General features: G+C 42.0%; 1 protein-coding gene across 3 annotated transcripts in view; it reads left to right on the top strand.

Annotated features, from left to right (window-relative positions):
* wdr27 (WD repeat domain 27) overlaps nt 1-27543 on the top strand; it is a 575337-nt gene that overhangs the window by 160414 nt on the left and 387380 nt on the right. For all 3 annotated transcript variants that reach the window (XM_063056491.1, XM_063056490.1, XM_063056492.1), the window contains exon 22: nt 23214-23311. In XM_063056491.1, coding sequence (XP_062912561.1) covers nt 23214-23311 — 98 coding nt within the window. The remainder of the gene's footprint in view (nt 1-23213; nt 23312-27543) is intronic.

The raw sequence follows: 27543 nt of genomic DNA, 5'->3' as shown, positions 1-27543 counted from the left end.
CAACCTAATTTACTTACGGCAATATTTGGGATTACCCCATTGAAACCAGGAAATATTCCTGTTTCTACTCAACGTATGATAGCCTTTTCAACTTTATTGGCTAGGAGAGCCATTTTACTGAAGTGGAAGGATTCTAATCCACCGACTGTCTTTTATTGGCTTTCCTCCATTATGTCCTGTTTAAGTTTAGAGAAAATAAGAAGTTGGACATTTGATACATCCTTTAAATTTGAGCAAATCTGGTGACCCTTTATTCAATATTTTCATTTAATTTGATTTATTACTCTTCAAATTTTTTTTGTTGAAGTTTTAGATTTGATGAGAAATTCTTTCTTTTTCTTTTCTGGTCATATCCTCAGAATGGACTGCCCAGTCCTCTTTCTTCTGATTTTCATTTTAAATACAAAGTTTTTTTTCTTCCCTCTTTATGAGCTGATAAGAGGAGAATTGTTGTTTTCTTTTTTAGTATATATTATACATTAACTTAACACTATGTATGATTTTGATAATGTCTATTTTAATCTCTGTTTGGATGGTTATTGATATATATATATTTGAGATAATTCTCCTCATGTTTGTATTTATGTTCCTTTTAAATCAATAAAAAGATTAATAAAGAAAGAAAGAAAAACTTAAAAAAAAAGGAGAGCAGCATCCATCATAAGGGACCACAACCACGTAGGTCAAGCTCTTTTCTCGTTGCTGCTATCAGGAAGAAGGTAAAAGAGCCTCACTTCTCACACCACCGTTATCCCTCACCATTAGACTCGAACAAAAGGGGATAGCTACATTCAACTTCACTTACCCCATCACTGAAATATTCCCACAATCTATGGACTCACTTTCAAGTACTCTTCATCTCATGTTCTCAATATTTATTACCTATTTATTTAGATTGTTGTCTTTTAGGTTGAACACCCAAGTGAGAGCTGTCTTTCATTGATTCTATTATGGTTTTTATACCATTATGGATTTATTATGCCCACAAGAAAATGAATCTCATGGTTGTATATAGTGACGTATATATACTTTTGTAGTAAATTTACTTTGAACTTTGAACTTATGCACCCCACTGATGTTAGGTGTAGGTATTAACGTTATTGTCATCTTTCTGTCAGCTTGAACCAGTCTGGCCATTCTCTTTTGACCCCTCTCATTAACAAGGCCTTTTCACCCAGAGTACTGCTGCTCACTGGATGTTTTCTGTTTTTTGCACCATTGTGCATGAATATCCAGGAGATCATCAGTTTGAGATACTCAAATCACCATGTTTGGCACCAGTAATTATTCCATGATCAAAATCACTTTGGATCACATTTCTTCCCCATTCTGAAATTTGGTCTGAACAACAACTGAACCTCTTGGCCATGTCTGTTTGTTTTTATGCATTATAGAGTTGCTGCCACACGATTGGTTGATTAGATACAGTATTTGTAGTAACGAGTGGGTGTATCTAATAAAGTGGCCACTGATGAAGATGTCCATTTACAGGGATGTACATGTACAAGGGCACTGAAAGATTTGACTGTGTTGAGAAGAAAGCAGATTCATTTCCATCTCCATCATCCATTGTGAGCAGACAAAACAGTTCATTATCAATTCAGTGTACTTAGAGACTCTGAATATTATTTTTGTTTAGAGATCAAGTCAAGTCAAATGTCTCTTTATTGTCATTTTGACCATAAGCTGCTGGTACAGTACACAGTAAAAATGAAACAACGTTCCTCCAGGACCATGGTGCTACATAAAACAACACAAAACTACACTAGACCAAGTGAGACAACACAAGGCTACACTAGACTACAGACCTACACAGAACTACATAAAGTGCACAAAACAGTGCAGGGCAGTACAATAAATAATGAACAAGTCAACAGGCACAGTAGAGGACAAATTACAATATAATAATAAATGATGTAGATGTCAGTCTAGTCTCTGGGTATTAAGGAGTTTGATGCCTTGGGGGAAGAAACCGTTGCACAGTCTGGTCGTGAGAGCCTGAATGCTTCGGTACCTTTTGCCTGGTGGCAGGAGGGAGAAGAGTTTGTATGAGGGATGCGTGGGGTCCTTCACAATGCTGTTGGCTTTACAGGTGCAGAGTGTGGTGTAAATGTCTGTAATGGTGGGAGGAGAGACCCTGATGATCTTCTCAGCTGACCTCACTATCCGCTGCAGGGTCTTGTGATCCGAGACGGTGCAATTTCTGAACCAGGCAGTGATGCAGCTGCTCAGGATGCTCTCGATACATCCTCTGTAGAATGTGGTGCTCAGCCTTCGCAGAAAGTAGAGACGCTGCTGTGCTTTCTTGGCTATGGAGCTAGTGTTGAGGGACCAGGTGAGATTCTCCGCCAGGTGAACACCAAGAAATTTGGTGCTCTTAATGATCTCAACGGAAGAGCCGTCAATGTTCAGTGGAGAGTGGTTGCTGCATGCTCTGGTGAAGTCAACAACACTTCTCACGCTCTTAAACTTTTCGATGATTTTAAGTTCCCTGGCCCCCACCGCTTTATTTTCACCATGGATATCCAGTCCTTATATACTTCCATCCCCCATCAGGAAGGTCTCAAAGCTCTACGCTTCTTTTTGGATTCCAGACCTAATCAGTTCCCCTCTACCACCACTCTGCTCCGTCTAGCGGAATTAGTCCTTACTCTTAATAATTTCTCCTTTTGCTCCTCCCATTTCCTCCAAACTAAAGGTGTAGCTATGGGCACCTGTATGGGTCCTAGCTATGCCTGCCTTTTTGTTGGGTTTGTGGAACAATCTATGTTCCGTGCCTATTCTGGTATCTGTCCCCCACTTTTCCTTCGCTACATCGACGACTGCATTGGCGCTGCTTCCTGCACGCATGCAGAACTCGTTGACTTTATTAACTTTGCCTCCAACTTTCACCCTGCCCTCAAGTTTACCTGGTCCATTTCCGACACCTCCCTCCCCTTTCTAGATCTTTCTGTCTCTGTCTCTGGAGACAGCTTATCCACTGATGTCTACTATAAGCCTACTGACTCTCACAGCTATCTGGACTATTCCTCTTCTCACCCTGTCTCTTGCAAAAACGCCATCCCCTTCTCGCAATTCCTCCATCTCCGCCGCATCTGCTCTCAGGGTGAGGCTTTTCATTCTAGGACGAGGGAGATGTCTTCATTTTTTAAAGAAAGGGGCTTCCCTTCCTCCACTATCAACTCTGCTCTTAAACGCATCTCCCCCATTTCACGTACATCTGCTCTCACTCCATCCTCCCACCACCCCACTAGGAATAGGGTTCCCCTGGTCCTCACCTACCACCCCACCAGCCTCCGGGTCCAACATATTATTCTCCGTAACTTCCGCCACCTCCAACGGAATCCCACCACTAAGCACATCTTTCCCTCCCCCCCCCCCGCATTCCGCAGGGATCGCTCCCTACTCAACTCCCTTGTCCATTCGTCCCCCCCATCCCTCCCCACTGATCTCCCTCCTGGCACTTATCCGTGTAAGCGGAACAAGTGCTACACATACCCTTACACTTCCTCCCTTACCACCATTCAGGGCCCCAGACAGTCCTTCCAGGTGAGGCATCACTTTACCTGTGAGTCGACTGGGGTGATATACTGCGTCCGGTGCTCCCGGTGTGGCCTTTTATATATTGGTGAGACCCGACGCAGACTGGGAGACCGCTTTGCTGAACATCTATGCTCTGTCCGCCAGAGAAAGCAGGATCTCCCAGTGGCCACACATTTTAATTCCACATCCCATTCCCATTCTGACATGTCTATCCACGGCCTCCTCTACTGTAAAGATGAAGCCACACTCAGGTTGGAGGAACAACACCTTATATTCCGTCTGGGTAGCCTCCAACCTGATGGCATGAACATCGACTTCTCTAACTTCCACTAAGGCCCCACCTCCCCCTCGTACCCCATCTGTTACTCATTTTTATGCACACATTCTTTCTCTCACTCTCCTTTTTCTCCCTCTGTCCCTCTGAATATACCTCTTGCCCATCCTCTGGGTCACCCCCCCCCTTGTCTTTCTTCCCAGACCTCCTGTCCCATGATCCTCTCGTATCCTCTTTTGCCTATCACCTGTCCAGCTCTTGGCTCCATCCCTCCCCCTCCTGTCTTCTCCTATCATTTTGCATCTCCCCCTCCCCCTCCAGCTTTCAAATCCCTTACTCACTCTTCCTTCAGTTAGTCCTGACGAAGGGTCTCGGCCTGAAACGTCGACTGCACCTCTTCCTACAGATGCTGCTTGGCCTGCTGCGTTCACCAGCAACTTTGATGTATGTTGCTTAACCATCTGTTCTGTTTTGTTCACATTCAGAGACAGGTTGTTGGCTCTGCAGCAGTCTGTTAGCCTCTGTACATCCTCTCTGTATGTTGACTAGTTCTTGCTGATGAGACCCACCATGGTCGTGTCATCAGCGAACTTGATGTGATTTGAACTGTGTATTGCTGCACAGTCATGGGTCAGCAGAGTGAACAGCATTGTAACAGCCCTTCAGGCCCAATGAGCTCAGTCTTCCAATTACATCCATGTGACCAATTAACTAACTAACTTCCCTGCCTTTGGAATATAGAAGGAAACTGGAGTACCCAGAGGAAATCCACGCAGTCATGGGGAGACTGCTTAAAGATTTTAGCAGTCTCCCCTATGACAAGCTGCTTAAAGACAGTGTTAGAAATTAACCTGGTGAGTGGTGATGTGATAGTGTTACACTGTTGTACTACTGTGCCAAAAAGAAGTCGAATATCATATTCTGGTGAGATCACCTGCAAAATGGCATAATATCATCATGGCACTCTGGTAGCTTTTTTGCCACAGGTACTACAAGTCAGGAATATAGCTCCTGGTCACCTTCAAGGACCATGAGTGACCATCATTACATTTTTGACGCAAACAACAGGAATTCTGCAGATGCTGGAAATTCAAGCAACACACATCAAAGTTGCTGGTGAACGCAGCAGGCCAAGCAGCATCTGTAGGAAGAGGTGCAGTCAACGTTTCAGGCCGAGACCCTGCTTGGCCTGCTGCGTTCACCAGCAACTTTGATGTGTGTTGATTACATTTTTGATTTTCTTTGTTACAAAAAGAAGAAAAGTCAACAGGGCTCTCACTTGCTATTAAGTGGCTTAAGAATCTTGATCCTTAAGACCAAACCAATGGACAGTGCATATTTGTTTAAATGTAGTGGTACTTGAATCCTTGGAGAAGGCTTTGGTGATGTGAGCATCTTGGACATGGATACTTAGATCATCAAAAATTAATCATAAACCAAACATTCAGTAAAAGGCTTGCATGTCTTTATCAATTTGTCATATAGGTATATTAGGAATGGAGTTCACAGTCCTTGTTCTGCTCTCCCATAGCACATCAATTAAGAAGATTAAGGAAATTTATTGAGACCCTGCTTACTACATCAGTAACTGCAGGACCTTGTAAGGGGAAAAATCTCCTTGGGAGGAATCTTAGAGCTGGTTCAGTGATGGCCCTTGGTTGTTATGACTGATGTGGTGGTTGGAGGAAGGGAGAGTGCCTTTCTTCATCTCAATTCTTCATCAGTTCTGTGAAGGAAGAAAATATGAAATTGTTCATTGATTGAAACCCAAATCTATTGCATACAACAAAGCAAACTCAGTTCTTACGGATTCTTGCTTTGCAGCTGCCTGTAAGCAAACAAATCTCAATGTTGTATAATTTATACATTCTTTAGTAATCAATGTACTGCACTTTGAATCTAGAATCTATGAATCGTAAAAGAAAAATATAGCTAATACTTTGGTTGGCAAACTCTTTCCATTCCTCTCTATTGTTCAAGTATATTCTTCGGGCCATTGCATTAATTTCAAATTGGAATTGGTTTTATTTATTCAAATGATGTGCATTCAGCAAAGGTGCCAAACGTCAACAATTGCAGATACAACAAAGAACTGTTAGTTGCAATAAAATCTAATATCAATGAAAATCTCTGTTAGTACATCTGAAACATGGCCACTTGATCACACTTGAGGATCATAATAACTGTGGTACACATCTGGCAGAGAAGATGAATGGCACTTAGATTAGATTAGATTATGAGAACACTTAGTCCTCATTTATTGTCATTTAGAAATGCATGCATTAAAAAATGATACAATGTTCCTCCGGTATGATATCACAGAAACACAAGACAGACCAAGACTAAAACTGACAAAAAACACATAATTATAACATATAGTTACAACAGTGCAAAGCAATACCGTAATTTGATAATAGCAGACCATGGGCATGGTAAAAAAAAAGTCTCAAAGTCCAGATAGCCCCAACATCTCATGCAGACGGTAGAAGGAAGAAACTCTACCTGCCATGAGCTTCCAGTGCCGCAAACTTGCCGATGCAGCATCCTGGAAGCACCCGACCACAGTCTGACTCTGAGTCCGTCCGAAAACTTCGAGCCTCCGACCAGCCCTCCAACACCGAGCACCGAACACCATCTCTGCCAAGCGCTTCTACCCTGACCCCGGCCCCGACCGCCGAGCAACAGGCAAAGCCAAGGATTCGGGGCCTTCCCCTCCGGAGATTTCGGATCACACAGTAGCAGCGGCAGTGAGGCAGGCATTTCAGAAGTTTCACCAGATGTTCCTCCGTGCTCTCACATCTGCCTCCATCAAATCAGAATTGTGCGCAGCCTCCTACTTGACAGATTACAGATATTCATCACCAGAGAGGCCGCACATGCTTCCATCTTCTCCTCCACATGGGAAGCTTCTCCCATGTGTGTTAGAAATGATGCAATCCATCTCATCACAAAACTACTATAGCACTTAGCCCTATGTCCACTGATATAATTAACAATCATATGTAACATTTCATATAATTAACAATCCAAAATTATGTAATTAATAGGGTATGAATAGAATATTAAGTACAATTTCCAATTGTTATTAAACATTGTCTTTTAGTTCAACAGAGCAGATTTGATTGACTTTGGCAAAGTGACAGTGGAGTGGAGCAAATCACTAAGTAATTCAAAGTAAATTTATTATCAAAGTTCATATATATCACCATACGCTACCCTGAGATTTATTTTCTTGCGAGCATTCACAGTAAATACAAAGAAACACAAAGAATTGACGAAAGACCACACAAAACAAGATGGACAAACAATCAAAGTGCAAAACAGAACAAACAGTGCAAATGCAAAAAGCTGATAATGATAATAATGGATCTGATTGGTTGTCTGTCGTATTTGACGATGACAGCTAGAGTTGTGCAGTTCTGTTGTGTGTTCATAGCTGGCTGCTGAGACCAAATTGTGAGCATCATAGACTTCCACAATAAGGACATGAGAACTGTGTTGGATCTGGAGGTGGAGCTGTTACTTTCTTTCTTTGTCAGGCAATGATTAGTACTATTCGACATCTATTCTCTAGGTTGTTGTGAGTAGTTCTAACCAAGACCCACCAGTCACTCTGGTCTTATGAACTCTGTTTCAGTCGTTCTGGTGCATGTTTAGTGTGTGCAATGTTAGTAGCTTTCATGCAGTCTTTGAACCTGTTCCAGGGCTTGCCTCAATTGTGAAAGCTGCTTGAGAATTTGGGAATCCTTCATGTGTATGACGTTCCCTGTCCATTGAATCTGTCCGTTTACAATCATGGCTTCAACACTTGTGGTTCCTTTCCTTTTGAGGGTCTCCAGGTTTGTGACTCTGTCCTGCCACCAGATGCCAAGGATGAACTTCAGACTATGCATACGGGAATCCCTCTAACACTTTGAAGTGTCTTCTGTATATGGTCCAGGTTTCACATCCATACAGGAGATTACTGAGACCAATTGCTTCGTACACCTTTAGTTTTGTGGGAAGGAAGATGTTGTACTGGTTTAACACGAGCAGTTGACCAAGGCTCTGGCTGACTTATTTATTTATTGCTTATTCATTTATTTTTAAATAAATAAACAAACAATAAATATCAAGAAGATGAGATGATGAGTCCTTGAAAGTGAGTCCATTTGTTGTGGGAGTGGACAGGGACGAGTGAAGTTATCCCTTTTGGTTCAAGAACCTGATGTTTGAGGGGTAGTAACTGTTCCTATACCTGCTGGTGTGATTCCTGAAGCTCCTGTACCAACTTCCTGACAGCAACAGCAAAAAGAATGCATGAGTTGGGTGGGGGGGGGGGGGGTCCCTGATGATGGATGCTGCTTTCCTGTGACAATATTGCATGTAGATGTGCTCAGTGGTGTGGCACAGTAGCATGGTGGTTAGCACAATACTTTACAGTACAGGTGACAGGGTTCAATTCCCGCTGCTGACTGTAAGGAGTTTGTACGATCTTCCCGTGACCGGGTGGGTGTCCTCCCACACTCCAAAGGTTGCGTTAATTGGTCATTGTAAATTGACCCATGATTGGTGTTAGGGTTAAATTGGAGAATTACTCGGTGGCATGGCTTGAAGGGCCAGAAGTGCCTGTTCCATGCAGCGTCCCAATGAATGAATGTACTCAGTGGTGGAGAGGGCATTACCCATGATGGACTGTGCCATTTCCACTACTGTTCATAGAATTTTCCGTTCAAGAGCAGTCGTGTTTCTGTACTAGTCTGTGATACAGCCAGTCAATATAATCTCTCTAGAAGTTAGTCAAAATTTTAGATCTCATGCCAAATCTTATCAAACTTTTAAGGAAGTAGAGGCACTGCTGTGCTTTCTTTGTAATTGCACTTACCTATAGGAAGCAGGACAGGTCCTCCAAAATAACACTGAGGAATTTAAAATTGCTAACTCTCTCTACCTATGATTCCCTGGTGAGGATTGGCTGATGAACCTCCGGTTTCCTCCCCCTGAAGACGATAATCAGCTCCTTGGTCTTGCTAACATTGAGTAAGAGGTTGTTGTTGTGACACCACTCAGCCAGATTTTCAATCTTCCTCTTACATGCTGATTTTTCACCACCTTTGATTCAGGCTACAACAGTGGTGTCATCAGCAAACTTAAACATGACTGACTGGGGTCTGCAAGTGAGGAAAATTATTGTTCCAATTGCACAAGGAGTTATTGAGGCCAATATCTTGAGGCTTATTGATTAGTTTTGAGGGGACAATAGCATTAAATGCAGAGCTGTATTCAATAATGAGCATCGTCTTTTTATTATCAAAGTACGTACATGGTGACATTTATGTACTGTACATACTTTGATAATAAATTTACTTTAAATTTTGAACCTTGTGTTTAAATACAGTTGATGGAAAGGCAATGCTTGGGTTGTCCACTTTTAAGAAGCTTCCTTTCCCTGAACAATTCTAATCTTATCCTAAAAGAAATACAGCCATATGTGTAAACAAACAGAAAGATGAATCCTTCTTCAAACAGAAAGACGTTATATAAACTAAATGAACTGGCCAAGTTTCTGCAATTGCTGTAGGTGAAACTTATTCCTAGACTTGTGCTACTGGCTCCACCATGTTCCAATGGCAACTGAAATTAAAAACAATCTCAAATAATGGATATCCTACTTAGTGCAGTATTAATGCTTTGCAGTGGTTTGTCATGTTATTCCAGCTTTCCTCAAGCCCAGAAAATTGAGAAAGTGTAGGACAAAGTGTGTGATGTCATAGGAAGGAATTGTTTCTTTACTGGGTTGGGATAATAGTTCAAGAGAGTGATATCAAGTTAATTGCAGAATGCTGCTTGTTAAATAGGAGCAGAACATGTTGCAGAAGCTTCGCAAGTCACAGGTAAATCTATAGCCTTTTATCAGCTTATCAACCTGAAACAAATGGCCCAAAGTGTATTTACAATGTGGAGCTGTCCATGTTCACCATCAATGTCCCAAGGCCATGCAGTTGGAAAAATCTGGATAAAAATTGGTAAATTGTTTTAAAAGAACTTTGGGTTTACTCATGCAGGGTTCCCTAAAGGTAGACTTACAGGTTAGTCATAGTCATAGTTATACTTTATTGATCCCGGGGGAAATTGGTTTTCGTTACAGTTGCACCATAAATAATAAATAGTAATAGAACCATAAATAGTTAAATAGTAATATGTAAATTATGCCAGTAAATTATGAAATAAGTCCAGGACCAGCCTATTGGCTCAGGGTGCCTGACCCTCCAAGGGAGGAGTTGTAAAGTTTGTGGCCACAGGCAGGAATGACTTCCTATGACGCTCTGTGCTACATCTCGGTGGAATGAGTCTCTGGCTGAATGTACTCCTGTGCCCAACCAGTACATTATGTAGTGGATGGGAGACATTGTCCAAGATGGCATGCAACTTGGACAGCATCCTCTTTTCAGACACCACCATCAGAGAGTCCAGTTCCATCCCCACAACATCACTGGCCTTACGAATGAAGTTTGTTGATTCTGTTGGTGTCTGCTACCCTCAGCCTGCTGCCCCAGCACACAACAGCAAACATGGTCGCACTGGCCACCACAGACTCGTAGAACATCCTCAGCATCGTCCGACAGATGTTAAAGGACCTCAGTCTCCTCAGGAAATAGAGACGGCTCTGACCCTTCTTGTAGACAGCCTCAGTGTTCTTTGACCAGTCCAGTTTATTGTCAATTCGTATCCCCAGGTATTTGTAATCCTCCACCATGCCCACGCTGACCCCCTGGATGGAAACAGGGGTCACCGGTACCTTAGCTCTCTTCAGGTCTACCACCAGCTCCTTAAGTCTTTTCCACATTAAGCTGCAGATAATTCTGCTCACACCATGGGACAAAGTTTCCTACCGTAGCCTTGTACTCAGCCTCATCTCCCTTGCTGATGCATCCAACTATGGCAGAGTCATCAGAAAACTTCTGAAGATGACAAGACTCTGTGCAGTAGTTGAAGTCCGAGGTGTAAATGGTGAAGAGAAAGGGAGACAAGACAGTCCCCTGTGGAGCCCCAGTGTTGCTGATCACTCTGTCGGACACACAGTGTTGCAAGCACACGTACTGTGGTCTGCCAGTCAGGTAATCAAGAATCCATGATACCGGGGAAGCATCCACCTGCATCGCTGTCAGCTTCTCCCCCAGCAGAGCAGGGCGGATGGTGTTGAACGCACTGGAGAAGTCAAAAAACATGACCCTCACAATGCTCGCTGGCTTGTCCAGGTGGGTGTAGACACGGTTCAGCAGGTAGACGATGGCATCCTCAACTGCTAGTCGGGGCTGGTAGGCGAACTGGAGGGGATCTAAGTGTGGCCTGACCATAGGCCGGAGCAGCTCCAGAACAAGTCTCTCCAGGGTCTTCATGATGTGGGAGGTCAGTGCCACCGATCTGTAGTCATTGAGACCGCTGGGGCGCGGCGTCTTCGGCACAGGGACGAGGCAGGACGTCTTCCACAGTACAGGAACCCTCCGGAGCCTCAGGCTCAGGTTGAATACATGGCGACGTACTCCACATAGCTGAGGGGTACAGGCTTTGAGCACCCTGGTACCGACACCATCCGGTCCTGCAGCCTTGCTTGGGTTGAGACGTTTCAGCTGTCTTCTCACCTGTTCAGCTGTGAAGCGCACCATGGTGGTTTCGTGTGGGGAAGGGGTATAGTCATGAGAGCAGGGTGGGGGACTGTGAAGAGGGGTAGGAGGAATATGTGTAGGTTGGAGACCGACAACAGATGGCTCATGTGGGGGATGGGCAGGGGCCACAATGTCAAATGTCACAATGTCAAGGTTGAGATGGTGGTAAGGAAGGCTAATGCAATGTCAACATTCATTTCGAGAAGACTAGAATATAAAAGCAAGGATGTTATATTGAGGTTTTATAGGGCATTGGTCAGCCCACACTTGGAGTATTGTGAGCAGTTTTGGGTCCTTTATTTAAGAAAGGAGATACTGGCATTGGAGAAGGTCCAGAGGAGGTTCACAAGAATTATCCCAGAATCAAAGGGTTAAATACATATGAGGAACATTTGATGGCTTTGGGTCTGTACTCACTGGAATTTAGAAAAGCGGAATTCATTGAAACTTACTGAATATTGAAAAGCCGAGATAAAGTAGATTTGGAGAGGATGTTCCCTCTGGTGGGAGAGTCTAGGACTAGAGGGCACAACCTTATAATACAAGGATGCCAATTTAAGACAAGGAAGAGGAGGCATTTCATTAGCCAGAGGCTGGTGAATCTGTGGAATACATTGCCATAGATAGCTGTGGAGGCCAAGTCATTGAATACATTTAGCATGGAGATTGATAGTTTTTTGATTAATAAGAGCATCAAAAGTTACAGGGAGAAGGCAGGAGAATGGGGTTGAGAAGCACAATAAATCAGCCATGGTAGAATGGCAGAACGGGTTTGATGTGCCGTAAAGCTTAATTCTGCTCCTAGTATGTCTTGTGGTCTTATTGTCACATGTACTGAGGTGATATTAATCCTGATTTTGATTCTGATTCTAATTCTGAAATTGTTTCTTGCATACCATTCATGAAACAGTGCATTGAAGTAGTACAAGGTAAAACAATAAGAGTCCAGAATAATGTGTTATAGTTACAGTGAAAGTGCAGTGCGGATAGACAAAGCCGAAGAGTTTAACAAGGTAGATTAGGAGGTCAAGGTTTTATCTTTTTGAACTAGGGGAACGGTTCAGTAGTCTTATAACTGTGGGATAGATTCTGGTGGTACATGCTTTCAGGCTTTTGTATCTTCTACCTAATGGGAGAGGAAAGAAGGGAGAATGTCCGGTGTTGGTGGGGACTTTGATTATGCTGTCTGCTTTACTGAGGCAGTGAGAAGTATAGACAGAGTCCATAAAGGGGAGATTGGTTTCTGTGATATGCTGAGCTGTGTCCACCACTCTCTGCATTTACTTGTGGTCACAGATTGTAATGCATCTAGATAGGATGCTTTCTATGGCACATCATTAAAACTTGGTGAGGGTCAAAGGGTACATGCCATTTTCTTTAGCCTCTTGAGGAAGTGGAGGCATTGGTGATTTTGTTGGCCATAGCGTCAACCTGATTGGACCAGGTCACAGTCCTAGGTGATGTTCACTCCTAGGAACTTGAAGCTCTCAACTGTCTCAACCTTGGCATCTTTAATGTAAATAGGGGCATGTGCACTGACCCTTCCCCTCCCCTTCCTGAAGTTAATGACTTGCTGCTTTGTTTTGCTGACTTTGAAGAAAAGGTTGTTAAACAATGTTTTCATAGGTCAGGTTGGAAAATGAGGTGGTGTACTTCATGCTTGCACTGAACTTCTTTGGAATAGGTCAGCAGACCTAAAATAAGAATGATTTGGATGAAGAATTATAATAACAGGAACTGAAAACTGCAGGTTAGTCATGTAGATTGACAGGAGGTATGCTGTAATATTGTCATCCAATTTGCTATACCCTTTCCTGTATAGAGATGACAACTGGAATTTCAGATAATAGGCAGTGTTAACCTTGTATCTCACATCTCCAGCTTTCAATATCTGTCTCCTCAGTAATTCAGATTTCATTTAATCTCCTGTTTACTCCTTATTCAGATTTACCTTTACCATTCTTCAGACCATACCATCACCACTTGTGCTCTCCAATCTGTCTCGGTCTTGTTAGAAACATTCTCTTTTGTTCTCTCCAACTTTCCCATTCTTTGTGTCTAACTTGGCAATGGTTTCATTTTTAACTTTCCCTGTTCTGACAAAAGGCTATTACCCTATTTCACCCAGTAACACTCTACTGTGATGAAGTGCCTTGATCTATGGCTGGCATGATACTAAAGTCAATATTCAAAGGGAAATAACTAAACAATTTAAAAAGATTGACTATAATCATATCTGATAAATCATGTTTCACAAATATGTTAACATTTTGATAATGTCACAGGGAGAGTTAATAGAGGGGAGCTTCTATTGTTATACAGTGTGTTTATATTTCCCAATAGCATTTAACAAAGTGCCATGTAAAAGGCAAATACATGAATTTAGGAACTCTAGATATTAGAATATAGAACATAGAATATCATGGCATATTACAGGCCCTTCAACCCTTGATGTAGTGCCATCTCTGTTTAACTTACTCTTAAGATCAATCTAACCCTTCCTTCCTACATAGCCCTTTGTGTTTCTATCATCCATATGCCTATCTAAGATTTTCTTAAATGTATAGGCTTCTACCACCATCTCTGGCACAATGTTCCACTTTGAAGCTTTTACCAACAGGTATGCATCTGTTGAATTAGACCATTTCTTCAAGCTTATACCAGAATTCTGAATTCCCACAAGTAACTCTAAGTGAGGCCAGCTCTGTTTCTCCCTGGGTGTGAATGTTAATGCATGGTGGTAATCAGGGTCAAGGGCTGGCTGGATTATTGACCTGCCATTGTCTGACCTCAGTAGGTGCCAACCTGACAGATATAGAGTCATAGAACACTACAGCACAGAAGCAGGACCTTCAGTCCATCTAGTTCATGCTGAACCATCAATCTGTCTGGTCCCATCGACCTGCACCCGTACCATAGTCCTCAATACCCCTCCCATCCATGTGCCTTTCCAAATTTTTCTTAAATATTGAAGTCAGCCCCTTCCTCCACCACTTGCACTCTCACCATCCTCTGAGTGAAGATGTTCCCTTTAAATATTTCACCTTTCATGCTTAATCCATGACCCAACCTGAGTGGAAAAAGCCTGCTTGTCTGGGTATAACCTCAAATATTTCCACACTAATTCCCATATTAAGCAAAGGACAATGGAAGGATTAAAAAAGTTAAAACAGTACATACTTAAAATCCAAGAGTATATACTCTGATCTCTCATTTTGCAGCTGAACTCATGATGACTTTTGTATTTCCTTTCATTTAAAACTCTGTTATTCCAATGTTTCAAACTTATGCTTAACACAGACAAATTCGCGACCAAGTACACTAATCCTGAACGAATGTACATGGAGCACTCTGGCATCCTTAATGGTCAGTGACCACCTTTCACAGCTGGTGACTCTGTCTCATCAAGCTGCATAACACTGTCCGAAAGCTGGTCACACATAACACTTTTTATATCTGCATTATATCTGTAGCCCCCATTATTAGATTAGATTATGAGGACACACAGTCCTCTTTTATTGTCATTTGGTAATGCATGCATTAAGAAATGATACAATGTTCCTCTGGTGTGATATTACAGAAACACAAGACAGACCAAGACTGAAAAACTGACAAAAACCACATAATTATAACATATAGTTACAACAGTGCAAGCAATACCGTAACTTAGAAACATAGAAACATAGAAAATAGGTGCAGGAGTAGGCCATTCGGCCCTTCGAGCCTGCACCGCCATTTATTATGATCATGGCTGATCATCCAACTGAGAACCCCACCCCAGCCTTCCCTCCATACCCCCTGACCCCCGTAGCCACAAGGGCCATATCTAACTCCCTCTTAAATATAGCCAATGAACTGGCCTGAACTGTTTCCTGTGGCAGAGAATTCCACAGATTCACCACTCTCTGTGTGAAGAAGTTTTTCCTAATCTCGGTCCTAAAAGGCTTCCCCTCTATCCTCAAACTGTGGCCCCTCATTCTGGACTTCCCTAACATCGGGAACAACCTTCCTGCATCTAGCCTGTCCAATCCCTTTAGGATCTTATACGTTTCAATCAGATCCCCCCTCAATCTTCTAAATTCCAACGAGTACAAGCCCAGTTCATCCAGTCTTTCTTCATATGAAAGTCCTGCCATCCCAGGAATCAATCTAGTGAACCTTCTTTGTACTCCCTCTATGGCAAAGATGTCTTTCCTCAGATTAGGGGACCAAAACTGCACACAATACTCCAGGTGTGGTCTCACCAAGGCCTTGTACAACTGCAGTAGTACCTCCCTGCTCCTGTACTCGAATCCTCTCGCTATAAATGCCAGCATACCATTCGCCTTTTTCACTGCCTGCTGTACCTGCATGCCCACTTTCAATGACTGGTGTATAATGACACCCAGGTCTCGTTGCACCTCCCCTTTTCCTAATCGGCCACCATTCAGATAATAATCTGTTTTCCTATTTTTGCCAGCAAAGTGGATAACTTCACATTTATCCACATTAAATTGCATCTGCCATGAATTTGCCCACTCACCCAACCTATCCAAGTCACCCTGCATCCTCTTAGCATCCTCCTCACTGCTAACACTGCCACCCAGCTTCGTGTCATCCGCAAACTTGGAGATGCTGCATTTAATTCTCTCATCCAAGTCATTAATATATATTGTAAACAACTGGGGTCCCAGCACTGAGCCTTGCGGTACCCCACTAGTCACCGCCTGCCATTCTGAAAGGTCCTGTTTCTTCCCACTCTTTGCTTCCTGTCTGCTTGATGAAGAACAGGCCATGGGCATGATAAAAGAGTTCAAAGTCTCTTTAAAGTTCCATCATCTCATGCAGACGGGAGAAGGAAGAAAACTCTCCCTGCCATGAGCTTCTACCGCCGCAAACTTGTCGATGCAGCATCCTGGAAGCATTCGACCACAAACTGACTCTGAGTCGTCCGAAAACTTCGAGCCTCCGACCAGTCCTCCGACACTGGGCACCGAGCACCATCTCTGCTGAGCACTTTGATCCCAGTCCCGCTCGCCAGCAACAGGAAAAGCCGAGGATTTGGGGCCTTCCTTCCGGAGATTCTTGATCGCACAGTAGCAGCAGCAGCGAAGCGGGCATTTCAGAAGTTTCTCCAAATGTTCCTCCGTGCTTCTCACGTCTGTCTCCATCAAATCAGAATTGTGCACGGCCCCTATTTAACAAATACGATATCATTTCACCAGAGAGGCCGTGCGTGCTGCGTTGCGCCGCCATCTTCTCCTCCTGCCTTCTTTATGCCATTATGTTACAACCTTGGCTCTCAGGAAGTAACACAAAGGAGTCAGGCCACAACAGGGATTACAAACCAGAGATATTTATTAAATTAAAGTCAAGATCAAGGGGAAAAGGGTGATGTGTGGTGTGGTAGTGCTGGCTGCAGAATAGACGAGAAAGAGTGGGAGTAGCCTTGTTTTTAAGCAGTCCCCAGCAGGTGCCGTCAATGGAAGGGTAATTGCAGGTGTCCCAGGGACCTGCAAAACCGGTCAGGAAATGTACAGTATATAAGGAAGTTTGCTAACTGTTTGAAAACTGGTTGTCATATAGAAAACAATGAGTTGGACAAGTCCTGACGAAGGGTCTCGGCCTGAAACGTCGACTGCGCCTCTTCCTATAGATGCTGCCTGGCCTGCTGCGTTCACCAGCAACTTTGATGTATGTTGCTTGAGTTGGACAAGTGTGTCCTTTTCAGGTTGAAGTGATGTAACCTTTGGAAAAGCCCAGGGATCAGTTTTTGGTCCTCAATTACAGTAAGTTCTAGAGAAAGAAACAAAATAAAATTTCCACGTTTGTTGGTGATACAAAAATAAGGAGAAAGAGCATGTTGTGATGAGGACATTGTGATTTTGCCATGAGGTAGAGATAAATTGAGTTAATGGCTTAAGACCATTATTTTTTATTGGGATGTGGGGTGTGGGGTGTGGGATGTGCATTTCATAAGCTGAGGCAGCAATTGATTGCCATCCCAAGTTGCCCAAGAGAAGCTGCTCCAGTCCTTTTTTTGTGTAGCTATGCCCTGTATGCTGTTCAGGAACCAGTTCCAGGATTTGGACCCAGTGATAGTGAAGGCAAGGAGATAAATTTCCAAGTCAGGAAGATGCAGCATCCTGAGTGCAGAAAAGATTTACAAGGATGCTGCTAAGCCTAGAGGGCCTATGTTATAGGGAGAAGTTGGCCAGGCCAGGTCTTTACTCCTTGGAGCGTCGGAGAGTGAGGGGTGAACATAGAGAAATGTTTAAAATTATGAGAGGGATAGATGAGGTGGACGGTAACAATCTGTTCCCCAGGGCAGGGAAGAACAACACTATGGGGCATAGATTTAAGATGAGGGGGAAAGATTTAAAAGGGGCCTGGAGGACTAGATTTTCACCCAGAGGGTGGGGCGAGTATGGAATTAGATGCCAGATGAAGTGCTTGAGGTAAGTAAAAATGTATTTATTTATTTATTGATATACAGCGCAGAATAGGCTCTTCTGGCCCTTTGAGCCATGCTGCTCAGCAATCCCTCAATTTAATCCTAGCCTAATCACGGGTCAAATTACAACGACCAATTAACCTACCAACATCTTTGGACTGTGGGAGGAAACCCACACGGTTGTGGGGAAAATGTACAAAGTTCTTCCAGGCAGAGGTGGAAATTGAACCTGGGTTGCATGTACTGTAAAACCTTGTGCTAACCACTACACTACCGTGCTGCTTAAATAACATCATTTAAGACACTTTGACAGGTACATGGAGAGGCAGGGCTCAGAGACATAGAGGCCAAATGCAGGAAGCTGGGACTAGTGTGGTCTTTATGGACTTATTGGGCCAAAAGGCCTCTATCTGTGCTGTATTGTGCTTGTAAATCTCCCCTTAATTATGAATTAATAATGTCAGGTAAACTGTACCTTACTTACTTCTTGAACAATGGAATCATTCTTGCTACTTTCCCATCTGCTGGCTCTGTTGCTGAAAGTAGGAAACTTTGGAAAATCATCATCAGTGCAGTTATTTCTTTTGGGCTGTCAGGCATGGGGTGGTCTTTTAGTATGATTAATGTCCTTGATGTTATTAGTATCTTTAGTTTCCATTTAGTTATTAGATCTTCATTTGCCAGTTTTTCTAGAAAGTTTATTATGTATTTTATTCAGAAGCCAGATCCAAAATCCTTGTTCAACTTTTCAGGTATTTTTTCACCCTTGATTATAATTTCTTCTGGTTTAGTTTTTAAGGGGCCCATATTTACTTTTTTTCCACTCTCTTCCTCTTTACATCTTCTGCAGTCCAAGTTCATATTTTCCTGAAAGTGGCTGGAGAGATTGAAAGAGCAGTAAAGGAGGTGTGTGCCGTGCTTGCCTTTAATAGTCAAGGCACTGAATTTGACAGTCTGGAGGTTATGTTGCAGCTTTGTATAACTCTAATTGGGCTGCATCTGGAGTACCAAATTCAATTCTGGTCACCCCACTATAGGAAGGATGTGGAGACTTTGCAGAAGGGTGCACAAGATGTTTACTAGTATGCTGCCTGGATTAGAGGGGATGAGCTATGAGAAGATATTCAACAAACTTGGGTTATTTTCTCTGGAGCAGTGGAGGTTGAGAGAGGACCTGATAGAGATTTATAAGATTTTGAGAGGCATAGATAGAGCAGACAACTGCTACCCTCTTCCCAGGGCTGAAATATCTAAATTTAGAGAGCATGCATTTAAGGTGAGAGAGTACATGTTCAAACGATATGATATGGTGTTGTTTTTTACGCAGCGAGTGGTGAGTGCCTGGGATGCACTGCCTGGGGTGGTAGTTGAGGCAAATACGATAGAGGCATTTTAGAGGCTCTTTGTGCACATGAATGTACGGGGAATGGAGAGATATGTATTTGTGTGCACAGAAGGGATTAGTTTAGTTTGGTATTTGACTATGATTTAATTAGTTCTGCTTAGATTTGTGGGCTGAATGGCTTGTTCCTTGCTGTACTGTTCTATGTTCTACATCAAAGTAGAAGCCCATCAGAGCCTATCTTCTATTTCGTCATTTAGAGAATTAAGGTAAATTTACAACAAAAGGTGAATGCGTCTTTGCACATCACCCAACATCTTCCCATTTATTTTTACCTTATTGAATATTCCCCAGTGGATTACCTCACTAACCTCAGGAGTGAATTCCATTTGTTGCTTCTCTGCCCAACAGACAAGACCATCTTTATCATCCTGCAGACTAATGTCTTCCTCCTCACTGTCATTCATATGGTCAGTTTTAGTATCATTGCAAACTCTTTATGATCTAAATCGTCAATGTTTTGTATATTACAAACAATATAAGCCACACTGGTTACAGTCGCCCAAATGTTGAACATTTATTCTCTGCTGGCCTGCCACTGAATTTATCTTAATTTCAGTTGGCCTCACTTGGTTTCCATGGACTTTTATCACTCTGATTGATGTCAAATAGGACTTGGTCCAAAATCCAAGCATGCTGCCTTTATTGAGTCTCTTTGTTAGCTCTTCAAAAACTCATTTGTTTGCCAGCCATAAACCACCTCTAATTGTCCCTATTTAGTGTTTGGCTTTCTCAGTGGTTTCTCCTGTACTCAGAGCACATTCCTATAGTTCTCCCACCACTAAAATTAAACTGACCTGTAATCATTTGGTTTATCCCTCCTTCACTTTTTTCACTAACAGGTAAAAATATTAACACTAAGGAAGTGCAACGGACAATTTGCACAACAAGCTCCTACAGGCCATATTGAGAACTGCAGTTGGCAATTTCTGTGTAAGGAATTACACAGATTGTTTAGATTAATGATCAGAACATCTATCTTGGATGAGGAATTAAATGTGCAGAGAAAACTGGGTAGAATTCACTGGTGTTCTTCAAAGTAATGATGTGGGAGCTTTTGTGTTCACCTAAGAAGGCCTCCTCCAAGAGGACCACAACCTTGTCATGATTTGAAGGCTTGTGTGCCTCAATGACCCCGAGAGCTGTGTTGGCTGGAGTCAGGACTTTGTGTTTTGGCTCTTTGTAGGGTCACCCATGCCAAACAGGTCAAAGGGTAGAGGCCAGTCTAAGAGTGGTCCACTGATCCTTCAGGTTCGGGGGTTCATCTTAGGGCCAACCTCCCTGAATGGTCAAACAAAACTGCTACAGAAACAGCAACAAAGAATCCTTCTACGTCTAAGTCCCCAAGGACAGACAGAGACCAAGGACCTTCATTACTGCCAGTAAGTCACTAAGAAGGTCTCAATTTAATGTTACATGCAAAAGATCTGGAACAGTACTGCATTTCCTTGATTCTGCACTTGGAGACAGTATGGAGTAACTCAAAGGCCACACCATAATCCAAATGAATGTTACATCAGGTTAAGGTGAATGATATGATGGAGGCATATGTTGAACTAAATTACTTCAATCACCATTTGCTTATGGATTGATTTCATAAGGAAGCTGGGTGGGATTCGGATGAGGGAAATAAACTTGCAGGACCACTGGGGGATATGAAACAGACTGTGTGTCAAAAAGAGAGTTGGTATGAACTTCAAAGTAAAAATGCAAATTCTTTGTCAAAGTATGTATACTACCTTGAGATTCATTTTCTTGCAGACGTTCAGAGTAAAACAAAGAATTCCAATAGAACCAGTGAAAAGGTACACACAAAGTCTGACAAACAACCAATGCACAAAAGAAGACAAACTGCAAATACAAATTAATGATAATAAATAGTAATAATAAATAAATAATACTGAGAACAAGAGTTGTAGAGTCCTTGAAAGTGAGTCTATAGGTTGTGGAATCAGTTCAGAGTTGAAGTTATTCACACTGGTTCAGGAGCCTGATGGTTGAAGAGTAATCACTGTTCCTGAACCTGGCTTCTGTACTTCCTCCCTAATGGCAGCAGTGAGAAGGAAGGGTAAGGGTCCTTGATAATGGATACTGCTTTTATGTGGCACCACCCTTGTCGATGGTAGGGAGGGCTTTACCCGTGATGAACTGGCTGTGTCCACCACTTTATGTCGGCTTTTCCCATTCTTAGCTATTGGTGTTTTAATACTATGCTGTTATGCAGCCAGTCAGGATACTGTCCACTGTACATCGATAGAAGTTTGTCAAAGTGTTAGAGGACGTGCCAAATCTGCTCAAACTTCTAAGAAAGTAGAGGTGCTGCCATGATTTCTTTGTAATAGCACTTGCGTGCTGATCCCAGGACAGATCCTCTGATATGATAATGCCCAGGAATTTAAAGTTACTGACCCTCTCCACTTATGATCCCTTAATGAGAATTGGCTCATGGACCTCCGCTTTCCTCCTCCTCTGGTAAATTATCAGCTCTTTGAACTTGCTGACATTGAATGAGAGGTTGTATGATCTCCTTTAATTTATGAAGTTAAATAACTTCATAATTTTATAGTTGATTTACAACATGGGTTCATTTCTTGCCAATATGATTGCCGTAGCATAAACACACGAGATTCTGCAGATTGCAGTAACAGATATTTTTCTGCTATAATACCATATGCATTGAGGCCATTAAATAGGTTATGAAATAAACTTGAAACTTAGTATTACAAGGGTGCTCCATAAGGACAATAGTCCAGTTCGGGTGGACTTTTACCAATGAGAGCCAAAAAAATTCAATTTATTATTGTCTAAGGATCCTTTGTAGGAAGCAGGGTGCCACTTTTTGTATGCAGGAAGAAATATAATAATTCTTGCTGATTAATCAAATAGTGAAGCAGTACTTCATTTTATAACTATCCTAGAGTTAGTGGGGAACAAAGCAGTGAATCCGTTTATTAAACATTGAAAGCAACAGTAAGTCAGTAGCAAGAAATACAAATTGTTATTACAGATGTGTTAGGTTTTAATACTGCAGCTACAAAATGGAACATTGATTTATCAAAGGAATATGATGAGTTTGTGGTTATAAATTCTGCCCACTCTTATCCTTACAAGGAAAGAGGTTTCACTTGCACTCAGAGGAAGCATCTGCTGTATCAGCGAGTAGTTGGAATGAGGTGGGAAAGAATGAGAAATATGTTTCCATTCTGCAGTTTGTCTGCACTGTGCTACCGTATAATGATGGAAAAATGTTGTACGCAAGGCTAACCAGACCCCTGGTTTCAATCTTTTTTATTTCCTCTGAGAATAGTTTTTTTTTGTTCTGCTGAAATGCCTAAGGTAGATTCACTAAGAATATACGAACCCTCCTAAGAGATAAAGAAAAAAAATGCTCATGCATGTTGAAATCCCACTATGCACTTTTGGTCATATATCTGTGAAATTACTTTTCACTGACCTGGATGTATTAAGAACACATTTAACTAGATGAAAAAGAAATGCGGAGCATTATCACTAAGGTTTTGACATCTTGTGGATAAAACTATTTATCAGAATCAGAATTGGGTTTATCATCACTGACATATGTCATGAAATTTGTTTTTTTTTTTGACGGCAGCAGTACAGCTCCTCCAGCATTATGCGTGTGTTGTTCTAGATTTCCAGTGTCTGCCAATTTAAGTTTGAAATGATGAAACCTTTTCAAAAATTTCCCCTGGAAGACCTCCCAGTTTTAGAAGAATAGTGACTTGAGTTGATAGCAGATTGTTTGGTTAATGTTATTAATGAAACGAACCTTATTCTCATTAGAATCCCAGGAGTCTTTCTCCCAGGCAGTGTTAACACATATGGTTTGAAATTGAATTGGCAGTTATAATTTTTGTGAATTGTTTATCAATTATTTCTTCCCTCTTGTTTTAGGGATCAGTGTTTAGTAGTCAGCCTTCAGAATTCTACAATCTCTTTCTGACCACTGCTGTAACTGATGGGATCAAACTGTGGGACTTGCGCACGTTAAGGTAAATGTACCAGTTATGCTTCATGTAATGCTTTCATCATAGTGCATCTACTTACTACATACTGTAAAAATGCATTTTATATGCTTTGGTAAGCCCACCTTGAAGTGGGTATGTTAATTATTAATATTCACTGAAGTACTCTTCATTAGACAGTGCTAAATAACTCTTCTCTATTAACTTACAGTTTAAACTTCAAACCATGTAATTATGCCCGACTTGCCTGACAGTTCTGCACTCCTCCAGATGAACAATATCACTAATTGTTGCAAAATACACTGAGTCAGATCTTAAACTTAAAAAAAAATAGTAAAGAGGAAAATAAGAAATAGAATTAGAAGTGGCCCCTTTGCTCTTCATACCTGCTTCGTTATTGACTAAGATCTTGAATATCATTGGGGGGAAGTACAGGAACCTGAAGACACGCTCAACAATTGAAGAACGGCTTCTTCCCCACTGCCATCGGATTTCTGATTGGTCCATGAACCCATGAATACTACCTTACTATTCCTTTTTTTAGCACTATTATGTTTGTAATTTATAATAATTCTTATGTCTTTGCGCTGTATTGCTTCTGTAAAAGAAAACAATTCACATCATATAGGTCAGTGATAGGAAATCCGATTCTGATTAGCTGCTGGTCCTCAACAGGATGAGTGACTGGTCCCTTATTTTGAGACTGTGATAATAGTTCTAGTCATTACAGCCAGCGTCAAGGTCACAAAATAAGTGGCATCGAAACACCTACCCATCAAGCCTTGTGAGAACTTGAAGTGTAAGCCTGAGATTCCAAACTCACTGCCATAGTTAAACTGGACACCTGTGCTGAGGAAATTAACTGACATTTTGAAATCCACTCTGGGAGATCTCTGGGAGCTATTTATACCTTGAGAACCCCCTGTGCTAACACTCTGATGTCCCGGTAGGTAGTCTGTGTCTGTTCCACGATGGGAGAAATAGCCCAAAGGACAAAGGGTAGATACATCCAGTTTATTTACAAGAAACCAATTTCAAATAGTGATAATCAGACCTCTAGAATGTTGTTTAATCTTTTCAAGTTATTATATAATACAATAAAAATTGCTTTGAAACTTTGCACCCGGAGTCTCATAGCTAGAAGAAATCAGATTTTATTGGAAGTCATTATTTCAAAAACATTCATAAATACCCAAGTCATTTAATCAGAATTAAATAAAAAATCAATTTCTCAATGTATTCTTCACTACAAATATAATGTATTATAAATATGAGAAAGTCTGCAGATGCTGGAAATCCAAAGCAACATACACAAAATGCTGGAGGAACTCAGCAGGTCAGGCGGCATCTGTGGAGAGGAAGTCAACATTTCAGACTGAGGCCCTTCTTCAGGACTGGAATGGAAGGGGGAAGATACCAGAATAAAAAGATAGAGGGAGGTGTAGGAAGATAGCTAGAAGGTGAGAAGTGAAGCTGGGTTGGTAGGAAAGAAAGAGTGCTGGAGAAGAAGGAATCTGATAGGAGAGGAGAGTGAACCATGGGAGAAACAAAGGAGGAGGCTACCAGGTGGGGGGGGGGGGTGATAGTCAGGTGAGAAGAGGAAAGAGGCCAAAGAAGGTAATAGAAAAAGAGGGGAGGTGAGGGAAATTTTTTTACCAGAAGGAGAAATCGATATTCATGCTACCAGGTTGGCGGCTACCCAGACGAAATATAAGGTGTTGCTCCTCCACCCTGAGGGTGGGCTCATCTCGGCAGAAGAGGAGACCATGGACAGACGTGTCAGAATTGGAATGGGAATTAAAATGTTTGAGCACTATGAAGTACCGCTTTTTGTGGATGGAGCAGTCCCCCAATTTACAAAAGGTCTCACCAACGTAGAGGATGCCACTTTTGGAGTAGCGGACACAATACATGACCCCAGCAGATTCATGGGTACGTGGATGCACAATATAAATAGGTCGTAGTCAGCATGGTCTCCTTAAGGGAAAATTTTGCCAGACAAACGTGTTTGAATTCTTTGAGGAAATAACAGGTAGGATAAACGGTGGAGAATTGATGGATGTTGTGAACTTGGATTTTCAAAATGCCTTTGACAAGGTGCCACATGAGGTTGCTTAGCATGTTAAGAACGCATGGTGTTACAGGAAAGGTATTAGCATGGATAGAGCATTGGCTAATTGGCAGGCGGCAAAGAGTGGGGATAAAGGGAGTCTTGTCTGATTGGCTGCCAGTGGTCTGTGCTGGGATTACTTCTTTTTATGTTGTATGTCAATGATTTGAATGAAGGATTCATGGCTTTGTGGCCAAGTTTTCAGATGATACAAAGATAGGTGGAGGGGCAGGTAGTGTCTGCGGAAGGATTTAGACAGATGGATAAAGCAGTGGTAGATGGAAAACAGTGACGGTAAATATATGGTCATACACTTTGGTAGAAGGAATATAGGCATAGACTATTTTCTGAACAGGGAGAAATTCAAAGATCTGAGGTGCAAAGAGACTTTGGAATCCTCATGCAGGATTCCCTAAAGGTTATCTTGCAAGTTAACCTGGTGGTGGTGAGGAAGGCAAATGCAGTTTTAGCATTCATTTCAAGAGGACTAACTGAGGCTTTATAAGGGCTCACTTGGAGTATTGTGAGCAGTTTTGGGCTCCTTATCTAAGAAAACTGGAGAGGGTTCAAAGGAGGTACGCAAAAATGATTATGGGATTGAAAGGCTTATCATAAGAGTGTTTGAAGGCTCTGGGCCTGTATTCACTGGAATTTAGAAGAATGAGGGGGATCTCACTGAAAAGCTATTGAATGTTGAAAGGCCTAGATAGAGTGGATGTGAAGAGAATGTTTCCTAAAGTGGGGGAGTTTAGGACCAGAGGATACAGCCTCAGAATTGAGGGACGTCCATTCAGATAAGAGATGAGGAAGAATTTCTTTAGCAGGAGGGTGTGGAGGTCATGTCATTGAGTGTACTTAAAGTGGAGGTTGATAGATTCTTGATGTCAGGACATGAAAGGTTATGAGGTGAAGGTAGGAGAATCGGGTTGAGAGAGAAATGGCCTATTTCTGCTCGATGACATTGACTTTTTAGTTTTCTGGAAAATATCTGCTAAAGAGAGGATGTCACTAAGCTGGAAAGAGTGCAGGAAAGATTAAAAAGGATACTGTTTGGAGTGGAGTTACAAGGAGAGGCTGGATAGGCTGGGGCTTTTCCCTCTGAGTGTAGAAAGTTAAGAGCTGACCTCATGGAGGTTTATAAAATCATGAGGGGTACAGAGCAGGTGAATGCTCAGTCTTTATACCAGGGTAGACAAGAACTATCGGGCATTGATTTAAGCTGAGAGGTGAATTTAAATGGAACCTTTAACATTTTCACACAGCATATGGTAGGGTAGAGTATATAGAATGAATTGCCAAAGGAACTGCTAGAGGTGGGTATGATAACAATTTTTAATACTCATTTAGAAAGATATAAAGATAGAAAAGGTTTAGAGGTATATAGGCCAAATACAGACAAATGGGATTAGTTCAGGTAGGCAACTACCCGTGTACCATGGGGGTGGTATGGTAGCATAGCAGCTGGTGCAATCGCCAGCGTTCACTTCTTGCTGCTGTCTGTAAGGAGTTTGTATATTCTCCCCGCGACCACGCGGGTTTCCTCTGTGTTCTGGTTTCCTCCCACATTCCAAAGACGTATAGTTAGGGACAGGGTTAGTGAGTTATGGGCATGCTATGTTGGTGCCAGAAGTGTGTCGATATTTGTGGGCTCCCCCAGCACAATCCTTGGGCTGTTTTATTTGTTGATGGAGAACAGTGCATTTCACTGTATGTTTTGATGTACATGTGTCAACTAAAGCTAATCTTTATCTTTAAAAAAAACTTGTGTGTCATATATGTGTTGGGCTAGAGGGTTTTTTATCCTTGCTGTATAACTCTGTGATGCTAAAGCAAAGGTTTAAGCAGTTTAGAAAGATGAATAATTTAACGGGAGTCTGAGAGATAAGTAATTATCCTAAATTTGTACCCATCTCTACCACTTCCTCTGACATCTCCTTTCATATACCTCCAACCCTCCGTAAGAAAAATGCTATCCTTCTAAATTATTCATCTTTCTACGCTGGTTGCAGCATAGTAGTTTGTTAAAATCTATTACAAGTGGTGAAGTTGGAACTCAGAACAGCACCTTAGATGTTTATATTCTTAACTTATCGATAACTGATTGCCTTCTTTCATAAGCCTCCTATAATTTAACATGGAGGTAGGCAGA

The sequence above is a fragment of the Mobula hypostoma genome, chromosome 8 (assembly GCF_963921235.1).
Source record: "Mobula hypostoma chromosome 8, sMobHyp1.1, whole genome shotgun sequence".
NCBI lineage: Eukaryota > Metazoa > Chordata > Chondrichthyes > Myliobatiformes > Myliobatidae > Mobula > Mobula hypostoma.
This window is presented reverse-complemented; position numbering and strand designations above follow the sequence as displayed.